At 38.1% G+C, this 12,076-nt stretch overlaps 1 protein-coding gene across 2 annotated transcripts in view; it reads left to right on the top strand.

The window, feature by feature from the left end:
* The window catches only part of LOC131223170 (nuclear pore complex protein NUP205), a 72,630-nt gene that overhangs the window by 33,920 nt on the left and 26,634 nt on the right, over positions 1–12,076 (top strand). For both annotated transcript variants that reach the window (XR_009160317.1, XM_058218483.1), the window contains exons 16-34: positions 1,829–1,959; positions 2,119–2,238; positions 2,569–2,692; positions 2,870–3,067; positions 3,156–3,274; positions 3,434–3,584; positions 3,680–3,792; positions 3,872–3,953; positions 4,028–4,114; positions 4,233–4,310; positions 4,520–4,714; positions 7,318–7,410; positions 7,489–7,602; positions 7,792–7,962; positions 8,132–8,187; positions 8,274–8,346; positions 8,462–8,652; positions 8,752–8,881; positions 8,991–9,068. Coding sequence is in view for 1 of the 2 variants with exons in the window: in XM_058218483.1 (XP_058074466.1) it covers positions 1,829–1,959; positions 2,119–2,238; positions 2,569–2,692; positions 2,870–3,067; positions 3,156–3,274; positions 3,434–3,584; positions 3,680–3,792; positions 3,872–3,953; positions 4,028–4,114; positions 4,233–4,310; positions 4,520–4,714; positions 7,318–7,410; positions 7,489–7,602; positions 7,792–7,962; positions 8,132–8,187; positions 8,274–8,346; positions 8,462–8,652; positions 8,752–8,881; positions 8,991–9,068 (2,304 nt within the window). In the remaining variant the exon portion in view is untranslated. The remainder of the gene's footprint in view (positions 1–1,828; positions 1,960–2,118; positions 2,239–2,568; positions 2,693–2,869; positions 3,068–3,155; positions 3,275–3,433; positions 3,585–3,679; positions 3,793–3,871; positions 3,954–4,027; positions 4,115–4,232; positions 4,311–4,519; positions 4,715–7,317; positions 7,411–7,488; positions 7,603–7,791; positions 7,963–8,131; positions 8,188–8,273; positions 8,347–8,461; positions 8,653–8,751; positions 8,882–8,990; positions 9,069–12,076) is intronic.

The following is a 12,076-nucleotide window of genomic DNA, read 5'->3' as shown; positions in this document are numbered from 1 at the left end:
TTCTGCAGTCCCATCAATCAAAGGAGAATGAACTTTTCCTTCATGCTGAAGGAGCAATCATGATTATGTTGGTTGTCTTAATGGCTCACATGTCTTCATCTTGTAAAGCGGCAAGCATCTCAAATGTACGGAAACAAAAACCGGATCACTCTAGGGGAGAAAAACTCACATAGAGAACTATAGTTCCTTTCGTGGAAGCATTGGATTTTGATTTTCTCCTTTTTGGTTCCAATACCATGCAAGTCTTTGCGATTCTGATTTACTCCCATTCACGAGTAGTACCTGAAAAACTGATACATATGATATGTACCTCAGTGGTGAACTTGCGAACAAAATTTAAGAAAAGATCATTTGCGCATATCCTGGGATGCACTCTCTTTAGTTGGTTCGTGACTTTCATAACTCTATTAATGCCAGTATATGCGGGTCACTTGGTATATTATAGGCTAAGTTTTTAATTTTTTATCGACGACTAGGGTGTATTGGCACATGTGATGCACACGGAAAGAAAGGAAGAAAGAGATCCGGCAGAGGGGAAGTTTGGAAACACTTGGGTATCTCGTCTACATATCTACCGGGTTTTCTTTCACTAACACGGGTTAAACGACTTAATGTGCACAAAATCTACACCTTGTGTGGCCTTGATTCTACAAATCAGGCTGATTTATCTTTCGAAAAAAAAAATCAGGCTGATTGAACTCTCAGGTGGGCCACCCTATAAACTTGTAGCTCAAACCTCTAAATTTACGTGTTATGACCCAACTAAATCTAGGAATATTGTGATTTTTGGGTAATTTGTTCATTGTGATGAGGCACATCAGTTGAATGGATTGGATTGCGCATGAACACCATGGTAGTCCCTGCACAAAATTAATGGTGGGCGTTCCTTCCCAACTGTTTCCTTTGGTGTGGCCTAACTGAGTTTTGGATGATCATGAATTTTGGATTCAATGTTTAGAGTGGGGTAGTCTTCCTGATGGACAGGGTGGATCTCATGAAAGTTCTACCCACGTGGCTTTCTGTTTGCGAAAGTAACCCCAGTGGGTATCTTGCTGTGCTGTTGGGGAAATTTGGCTTTGGTGAGAGAGAAACTTGGCATGAGCATCGAGGTATTTGGTTTAAAGGGAAACATAAACCATTGAGTGGCATTTGTAGGCGAAATCTTAACTGCGCTTTGTTAAGCATGCACATTTTTGAATTCCTAAAATACCCATAACTTTACTTAAAATGTTTTTGCATGATCATTAAAGACACAATTGGAAACTAATTGTGGGGGCAAAAATGTCCCCCACTATTCATGTTGTAATGTAGACAAATGAAAATTCTAATTTTCGCATCTTCAATAATTCCATGCTGTTGAGGTTGGTTTTGCACTTATTTCTGAGTCACTAACACTGATATGATATTATTTACCATGTTCATTGGGTGGATTACAAGACTTTAGATACTTGCATGTAAAGTTCTGTTCTGATGTCAGTCATGTTCTAGAGGACGTAGTTGTGATTAGTTTCTTGGTTTCACAAAAGGGAGTATTGGGGTGCAGAAATGAGGAAGCTCTGCTTCTGCAAAATATCAAGAAGTGGGGCAGCCTAGGAAACTTCTGGATTCTGGGTAAAATAATATTCAGATAATCATAAGTGTATATGTTATTAGTAGATATTAAGAACACTTTTCTAGTATATCATCCTTACCCTCCAGTTGCGTTTTTCAAAGTAAACTTTGGCAGAAGCATTAGAGGAGATCCTATCTTTTGGATGACTATTTGCGTACTTTTGCTGGTGATATTACAATGATTTTTTTTCTTCTTTTTAAATTGTGAATCTGGCAGGTTTATGATATGAGGTTTGAGTTGAATGAAGTAGAAGCAAGGAATGAAACATACCCATCCACAATATCTTTCCTTAACTTGTTAAATGCTCTTATTGCAGAAGAAAGGGATGTAAGCGATAGAGGTCGTAGGTACTGAATTAAAGATCCCTGAAAAGCTTTCTGTGGAATTTTGCATTGTTTTTCTCAATGTTTTTCGGTTTCCCTTTTCATCTCTCAAAAACATTTTCTTTTCAGTTTAATATTGAAGATTTTGGAGTTCTTGGATTTCTGATTTGCTTCTTTTACCAGGTTTGTGGGCATCTTTAGGTTTGTCTATGATCATGTATTTGGGCCTTTTCCTCAGAGAGCCTATGCAGATCCTAGCGAGAAATGGCAGCTGGTTGTTGCTTGCCTTCAGCACTTCCGAATGTCAGTATATTTTCCACAAAATTTCTGAACTTTGTCTTGTCTATGAGAGATGCAATATGGCTTGTCTATGTATTATTTTCAGGCTCCAAACATTTTTTTTTTTTTTTTTACATTTATTTATATTCCTCAATTTGGTTTCCTTTTTTGTTAGTTTCTGTATAACTATGTCTTGCTTTGATCATTTTGCTTATTATGTGTATGTTTTTCTGCACTTCTATCTGCTTTAGGTCTCTATCATTATTATCTTTTTCACTTTTCTATGCTGGATGAAAATTGTTGTTTCATAGAAGTAGATTGACAAATTTTCCTTCTATGTGTTGCATTTTGCAGGATTCTGAGCATGTATGATATTAAGGATGAGGATATTGATAGTGTTTTTAATCATTCACAGCCTTCAACTGTGGCGCACACTTCTCCACTTGAAATGCAGCTTCCTATATTAGAGCTGCTGAAGGTAATCATTCTTTTGTATTTTATTTGTTTGCCTTTGTTTAAATTTTTATGGAAGCCTGAAGTCAGCCGATGTATATAAATTTGCAGTCACATGCACTATCAATTTGTTTCTCTTTTCTTTGTTTTTTGTCAATTCTCTGAGAAATTCTATTTCATGTTTCTCTGATGGATTTTGCAGGATTTCATGAGCGGTAAAACTGTTTTTCGTAATATAATGGGCATTCTTTTGCCAGGGGTGAATGCCTTGATCCATGATCGGACTAGTCAAATCTATGGCCAACTTTTAGAGAAGGCTGTACATCTTTCATTGGAAATTATAATTCTTATCTTGGAGAAGGATTTGTTCGTTGCTGACTTCTGGCGTCCTTTATACCAGGTAGTTACCTTTCACTTTGTTGTGTGTTATTCAATGTCCTATGATTGACTAGCCATTTGTTCTCATTAGTTGTTACTTTATCATACAGCCTTTGGATGTTATACTATCTCAAGATCATAACCAGATAATGGCTTTACTGGAGTATGTACGATATAATTTTCTACCTCAAATCCAGCAATGCTCTATCAAACTCATGAGTATTCTAAGGTACTAATTTTATTTGGTGTGTATTGTTAATGCTTAGATGTCTTGCATAGGAAATTTTTTGCTCTTTTAAGCTCCATTCAGCGTCAAAGATGTTTGTACGAGAGTTGTGCTATCACCTATATCTAACATATATTCACTCCTTAAATTTTTTGTTGACAGTTCACGTATGGTAGGGCTCGTACAGTTATTGCTGAAATCGAATGCAGCAAGCTCTTTGATTGAGGATTATGCTGCTTGCCTTGAGTTGCGCTCAGAAGAGTGTCAGGTCATAGAGAACACCAGAGATGATGCTGGTATTCTTATTCTACAGGTTGGTTCAAGTTCTCAGTGTGTGTATTTGTTCTCTCTCAAAGTTACTATGCAGTTTCAGGAAGGTTTGTGCACTTATCCTGTTTATTTCTTCAGCTGCTTATTAATAATATTAATCGGCCAGCCCCAAATGTTGCACATTTGCTTCTCAAGTTTGACATGGATACTCCTGTGGAGCGGACAGTGCTACAGCCAAAATATCATTACAGGTTTTAGCAGTTCAAAATATGTTTAATGTATATTGTTTTTTATGAATGGCAAATAATCAATTTATAACATCTTGCACAGTTGCTTGAAGGTTATTCTTGATATTTTGGAAAAACTTTCAAAGCCAGATGTAAACGCTTTGCTACATGAGTTCAGTTTTCAGGTTAGATGGCACTTGAATTTGAATTCTCTTATTTCTGGCATATTAAGTAGGTTCTAACCATTGCCTTCATGCAGCTCCTTTATGAATTATGCTTGGATCCACTGACATGTGTTCCCACAATGGATCTGCTTAGTGCTAGAAAGTATCAGTTCTTCTCAATGGTACATAATCCACTGATATGTGATGTTTATTCTGCAGGTCTTTTTTCCCTTATCTATCATTTTAAGTTTCCTTTGCACTTTCAACCTTATTAAAACAAGGCTTTCTCTATAATTTCAGCATTTGGATACAATCGGTGTTGCGCCACTTCCTAAAAGAAACAACAATCAGGCGCTTCGCATTAGTTCTCTGCACCAGGTATATGGCTATTTCATTACTTTTGTTTTCTTCTTCTAGCTTTGTTTTGACAAACCTAGTTGCTTCAGATTTGTGCTAGTCGAGGACGAGAAGTCCCTAGCATACACTATGGTATTCAGATAAGAATTAGTGATATGGACTCATATGTTGGAGTGGGGATGCCATCTCTCTGCAAAATTTACTTATTTTTTGTTGCAATACCTTCACAGAGAGCTTGGTTGTTAAAGCTTTTGGCATTGGAGTTGCATGCTGGTGATGTGGATGCACCCATGCACCGTGAAGCATGCCTGAGCATTCTTGCTCAGATTTTTGTTGACGATGTTAGAGAAATTTCAAATGAGCCAGACATATCCTCCACCTTCCAAACTGACCAAACTGCAAACAGAACTATCAGTAAGAGTAAGGTATTTTATGGGAACCATTTGATGTTTTTCTTGAATTGCATATAACACACAATAACTGAATATTGATACTTGGTAATTGGATCCATCATCTCATAAATGGATCCTTGTTTTGGAATGTGTTTATACTCTTGAGTTTGAATTTTGCATTTTATTCATTTTCTATCCTGCTTTTGCATGTAGAGTTGACATAATGCTTACAAAGTACTGGACCTAGGCTTCATAATTACCATATGTATCAGTAACTTCATAGCAACAATATAACTCATTAAGCAATTAAAAGAAAAAGGTGTGCTGCAACTTATATGTGCCAAAAATGATCAAGAGATTCAGTACTTCATGATGTATTTCAGGTGATTATCCTGACTTCCATTGTGTGACCTGAATAAAATTGTGTGGCCATCTTGTTTTTGGATCCAAGATATGTAGAAGCAGTTTAAGAGTTCAACTGTCTTATAAGGGGAAAACTATACAGAACAATGAATGGGTTAAGTTACCTGCTTTCTTTCATGCATGGATTCTTAAGCTCTGCATGTACTTCCCTACCTTTTTGTATATTGCAAAAACCCCATGTAGTTCTGGTATTTGTAAATACCCTCCTAACTTTTGGCAGTGTTAGACAAATCACCCCATTTTGTTTAAAGAGGAAATGACTATTTTACCCCCACACAAGGCAAGAGGGAATGCCTATTCTACCCAATGTTTTAAATAACGTGTTGTGCAGCGTTCAGCCCTCTATAGTGAGTAGTGTAAGCTACGTTGCATGTGGCATATGCCATATGATACTTTATTTTTAGTAAAATAATGGGAAAAATATGATAAATAGTAAGAATAAATATGAAAAGAAACAAAAGAAAAGCCTAAAAAATGCTTCAAATTTTTTTTTTTTTTCCAATTAAAAGCATGTTCAAAACAAGTAATCAAAAGCCAATCCACTTAATATTCAAACCAAATCATTATCACATGAACAATTTTCTAAGCAAATTACCTTAATGTCTAATTGAAACCACAAGTTACATGGGCTGGACAGTTTGATTCCATGCCATACACACACCAGTGGGCCCCATGCAACATATGGTTGTTGAACAAGCTTATTCTGCAATGTTTCACAAAACTGGCCTCCTAAAAAAAAGAAAAAAGAAAAATGAAAAATAAAGTCAAAACATATCCTCAATCAATATTAAAACAATCAAAATAAAATAAAACTTATTAATTGAGATGTAAGAGACATACCCATATTTAGGCTTAAATCAAAGTTTTTGGGATGGGTAACTTCAATCTTGATTGTTATTTGGCGTTTTCTTACGAGGTGGATAGATGTGGATACATCTATAGAATAACTTCAATCTTGATTATTATTTGGGTTTTTCTTATGAGGTAGGACAAGCATCGATGGTCGAGCAGAGTTAAGGTTTCATGTTACAAATGCCACTAATTATGATAGTGCCCCTCTTTCGTAAATTTTAGTAAAATTTCCTGTGCTGAGCAAGGCCAACAGGCTTTGGAAGATACCACAGGCCTGGCAATTAATAAATGAGCTAGATTTCTATGCTCGGGCCTGACCTTTGGGCTTGATTGATCAACCTAAGTTCTGTCCGCTAGGGGCCAGGACCGAGGGCCTGATCAGCCAGCCGGCAATCCTATTTTGTCCTTACTAAAGATGTGAGAAACGAGTATCCGACTGTTGAAGATGATTGATTTGCTTAGTTGCACAAACCGTCTGCCCAGGCACCTCTCCCACTTTAAATTGTGCTTTGACTTGCAATCCCACTTCGAATCATGGTCATACTGCCACATTCCTAGCAGTTTATACTTGCAAATTTTTTGAAACAGACACTTGCGAAAGCTTCCATACCCGAATTTGTTTCATTTCGTGTAACCATACTTTGTTGGAGTAAGATGATATTTGTAGGACACTGTTGATTATCCTCTCTTTTGACCTCCATCTAGAGTAATATATTGTAAGTAGATCGCTAGATTCCATAGGTGGTGTTATTATCATTCATGCATAACTACTCATGAGGTAACATTAGATCAATTTACCACAGGTCATTAGGTGTGCTTTAGATCCCATCTGTTTCTAGTTATTGAAGCCTTAAGAAGGATGACATTGGAACGGAAATATATGTGTTTTTGGAAGACTCCTTTCTCACATTTTTAAGTAAAGACCGAAATAGGTCTGTCAGCCAGCTAGTCAGGCACGGGGAGGTTGCGATGATGGTAGAGGAGACAATAAATACAATACTGTTCTTGGAATTGAGTAAAATCTCTTCAGGGTATGGGCCAGGTTTGAGGGCCTGACTAGCCAGCTGACAGACCTATTTCGGTCTTTACTTAAAAATGTGAGAAAGGAGTATTCTACTGTTGAAAACAAGCAATTCCTTGCACCTGTTTCCACTTCGTGAAACTAAAATGCACGGTCGATGCTCAGTGATTGTTGACATCTATTGCATGGTGATGATATGATGTGATTTCAGCAGGTTCTCATTTTCTTTTTGTTTTGAGGTGATGACGCGTATTTCGGAGAAAAAAAGTACTTGCTTTAAGAGTGAGGCTTTTTTCTAGATTACTCCTGGTAGCTTGAAGCTTTCATTTGTCAATTTCAGGTTCTAGAGCTACTTGACGTTCTCCAGTTCAGATCTCCTGACACCACTATGAAATATTCCCAATTAATTTCTAATTCAAAATATGACATGCGGGTAAACCAGAAGTTCTTGAAGTTCTTTTCTCGTTTGATGCATTCCACTGTTTTCTTCTAATATTGTTTCCTTTTGCAGGTAGATGATATACTTGCAAATCCTTCAACCTCTGAAAATGGTGGTGTCTATTATATCTCAGAACGAGGTGATCGTCTGATCGACCTTGGTTCGTTCCGGGATAAGCTATGGCAGGTTGGTTCCATTATAATGTTTAGGCGTACTGCTTGGATATTCTAATACATTAACAAGTGCATAATCTTATTCTATTTAGACATCTTGGTTACTGAATTTTTAAAGCAATGGATATATTTATTAAATAAAGACTTGGTTAAACTTCCATGAAGTTAATGATTTAGGCACCTTTTCCCTTTGGTTTCACAGATGTGCAATTTCCGTAACCCACAATTGAGCTCCCTTAGCAGTGAAGGTGAACTGGTTGATTTGAGAGAATCGATCCAGCAGTTGTTAAGATGTGCTTGGAGATACAATAAGAACCTTGAGGAGCAAGCTGCCCAACTTCACATGTTAACTGGCTGGTCTCAGATTGTAGAGGCAGAGACCTTGTTCCTTTCCTTTTCTCATTTTGTGGATAGAATTTGCTGACTGATATCTTTGTTTCAACATCTCTTAGCGTTTTGCATAGGACTAGCTGCATTAGCTTCATCATTTTTTGTATTAACATTGTTTATGGAAGAACACATTTTTCTTTAACTGCTTTCAGGTTTCCATATCTAGAAGAATGTCATTTCTGGAAAATCATTCCCAAATTTTATTTGAGTGAGTCAACTTATTACATGTAGCACTTATTTCTTACTTGCATTTTCCTTAGAAAACCAATAATTCTAGCATGTTAAAACTGCCAGGCTCCTGGATGCCTCTTTGAGTGCTTCAGCTTCTCCAGATTGTTCTTTAAAAATGGCCGTAATTTTGACTCAGGTATGTTCTTTTCTTGTTCTAGTGCTGCTCAGTTGTATTGATTACTGTGCTCTTGGGTTTTCATTTTATGTGGTATTGTGGTTGACTCTGTCTTGACAATGTGAGACATTCTAAGGTTGCACTTACATCCATGGCCAAGCTACGAGATGAGAGATTCTTTTGTCCTGGAGGTGTAAATTCTGACAATGTCACATGCCTCGATATTATTTCGGTGAAACAACTGTCAAATGGAGCCTGCAATTCTATATTATTTAAGCTTGTCATGGCAATTCTCCGACATGAATCGTCAGAAGTTCTGAGGAGACGGTATTGCAGCTAATTGGGTTGTGGATGTTGTTCCTTTATTTTTCTCAAATTTCTCTTTTGAAGGAGGTGCTGATATTATTTGATTTTTGCAAATTTCAGCCAATACGCATTACTTCTTAGCTACTTTCAGTATTGTCGGAGTATGCTTGATCCAGATGTTCCGGAATCAGTGTTGCAATACTTGCTGCGGGAAGAACAAGATGAAGAGGATGACTTGGATCTCCTGAAGGTTTTCATTTTTTTTTCTTGAATAATTCTTTACCTATAGTAGCTTCAGCTTTAAAATACGGACGTAGTAGTTTTATGTCGAATTATGCCTTTTCTTATGCTATTTCCAGATTGATAAAGAACAGGCTGAGCTAGCCCATGCCAATTTTTCTATACTAAGGAAAGAGGCACAAGCTATTCTTGATTTGGTATGTATCTTATGAGCCATTTGATTATCTGGTGTTTCCATGTTTCTATCTTCATAGGATTTGTTTTTGGGCCTTACATGTATAAACCATTGTAGTTGAAGGCACTAGGCACACCCTAGGCGCACATGCCCCTGGAATCTCTAAAATGCCCTAGCACATCACTGTAGTTAAAGGTACTAGGCACACCCACGAAGGATGCCCAAAAAACATCTTGGCATCGATCAACAGTATGATCAATGCCATCGCAATGAGTACAAGTAAAATTAGATGCATCACGACCACGACCACATCCACTAAAAGTGCGGTTGCCACGATCACTTTTGTTAAGAGCTCGACTCCTGCCTCGACCACCATGTCTAGGGGCACGACTGGTACTTGGGGAGCTCCAACTTGGAGCTTTAGAATTGGAATTAGGAAAGGTCGATCTCCTGGTATGTATGCAGATCCATCAGGGGCAACATGAACAGTAGAAGACGAGATAATAACTCTTTGAACAATAGATCACTAGAAGAGAAGGGAAGGGCTCCATAACTATGATCTGATCATGAACACTTTGATTTATATTGCATAATTCGGGTCTCTCCACGTTGTTGTCAGATGAGTTTATGGACTTGTGTACAATGATATGGGAGAGGATGTTACATATCTAGCTCGGCCCACATACTTTGTAAAATTGTAAAATACTCTTTCAAACTTTTAGAATCTTGTTGAAACTTGCATCATGTCAGAAATTAGCTTGTACACCTTGGATATATTGTGATCTTCGGAATACATGTCCTGGATAGTATCCCATATCTTCTCAGCTGATGTTAAAAACATAACGGAGTTACTTATAGTAGCCTCCATATTGTTTAGAAGCCAAGCCATGACCTGCTAATTTTCTTTATTCCAGGTTTTGAATCTCTCATCTATAGGATTTGGGGGGATTCATTCAAGATATAAGAAAATTTCTCTTCCTCCCCAAAATAGCTTGATCGATTGAGCCTATTGTAAATAATTGTTCCCATTCAACTTAACGGTTGTAATCTACAAGGTGTGGGAATAAGAGGGCCCATAAGAGCTCTAGTAGTGAGCTTATCTTCCATAGTAGATCCTTAGAAGGGGATGACCAGATAAGAAAAAAATTCAATAAAGTAAACCACAAAGATACAACAAATACACTCGTCCTTCTGTGTATAGCCGAAGGTCCCAATAACTCGAAAAGAGAAAATAAATTCTTACACAGCAGATCTGAAACTCAATTAGAAGGATCAAAACATGTTTAGGTATATGCTGGATATCTTCCCTCTGTGTAATCCGATGAGTTTTTTTTTTTTTTTTTTTTTGAGAGGGCAAAAATAGTGGAAGTGCACATCAAATCTCTTAAAGAAATAATAAAAATCCAATCATCATGCAAATAACTGTTGTGGACGATCAATAATGGTAAAATCTGACCAACCTTGTATTGGATTTTCTTAGGAAAATCCCTTTGATTGGGCGAAATTTCAGAAGGACTTGAATTGGCGCTTTTTCGAAAATACATTAGAGGACTCAATACTCATGTTAATCTATCCCACATAAATCCACAAAAATCACAAAAAATCTTCTAAAATCGACATCTTCCAAACCATACCTTAAATAGGCTACATGCCCGTATGGATCATTCAGATGCCAATGACAACCACATGGATGTTGACATCAACAGAGTACGATGGCCACGAACAATACCACAATCAAAGGCCTTGTTTTGATACCAAGTAGAGTTTAATAAGAGGACGAAAAAAAATAACGAGGGAAATAGAAGATGACGAATAAAAAGAGAAAGGGATAGAGAAGGGATGGGTAGGGAAAGGTGTGTGTAGATATGGCTTACAACCCTTATATTATTATTAACATGTGCACAGTATAGTACTCTAGTAGGAGAAACAAGCCTATGTACACACAAAAAAAAGGGAGAGAAATGTACCTTTTACGTATATGTTCTCAATAGTGGGTACCTAGATACATGTAAGGAAGAAGAGGGGATTTGAAGCTGCCCGTAAGGGAGGCATTAAGGTCATCTTGGAGGAACTCCCAACACTATATGTAAAAGGGTTCTCGGAAGGTTGGATGCTGATAAATTTCTCAATGGTTTTTGGGCGTGTAGGTGAAGTAAAGGGGGTGGTCGTTCCTTGACAATGAGGATTTGCAAACCCCCGTGGTTTGCTTTTGTTAGGATGAGAATGGAAGAAGCGCCAGGGAAAGCCGTGGAGGTGTTGAATGGAGAGAGCTTTGTAGGGAAGGAGCTGTCGGTGCAGAGAGCCAGATAACAATCAAAAGTAGTGAATAAAAAGGAGGCTGTGAGGGGGGTGGGTAGCATTAGGGCTAAGGAGGAGGAGATAGTAGCTCGAAGGTCAGAAAGGGGTTTAGGGAGGTGAGTTTGGGGGCAGGCTCGTCCCCCTCGAGCTTAAGTAAGGGGGAGGGATCTAGAGGGGATAAGTCCAAATCCTGCAAGGAAGCAGTGCTAGGGGTTAGGCTCGAACAGAATCATTCGGTTGGGAGCAGGGAAGGCCAGAAGGAGAAAATCAGGTCGGAATAGGGGAAGTGGGTGTGGAAAGCATCTTTTGCTGCTGGTCGAAGGTGTGTGTCGATCCAACAGTTGTGGACTATGCTTGGTCTGCGCCGTAGTGATCAGTGGTGTTGGAGACAAAGGAAGGAGCATTTGTCTTGCAAATAAAGTTGTGGATGAAAGCTTGCCGTGGCTTGAGGAGAGCGACCGCAAGATCAAGCCCCTCAATGCCGATGAGATATGGATCTTTGTCAAGCTAGGGATGAACTTGGATCAATGGTGATGGTAGGTGCCTTGTTCAACAATGGGCTGATAAAATCTATAAGTGGGAAGACGGTTCTTTCTACCGAAGAGAGAAGGCGGTAGAAAAGAAGAGATTTAGAGAAGAAATAGAGGTAATGCATGAAGAGGAAGAAAAGAGAAGAGTTTTGGATTTGAAAGTGGTGTTGTGTTAGGCCAAAACGATTAACAATGCCTTTTA

Source organism: Magnolia sinica, chromosome 13 (assembly GCF_029962835.1).
Source record: "Magnolia sinica isolate HGM2019 chromosome 13, MsV1, whole genome shotgun sequence".
In the NCBI taxonomy this organism is placed as follows: domain Eukaryota; kingdom Viridiplantae; phylum Streptophyta; class Magnoliopsida; order Magnoliales; family Magnoliaceae; genus Magnolia; species Magnolia sinica.
Note: the sequence above shows the minus strand (reverse complement) of the source record. Positions and strands in the feature narration are given on the sequence as shown.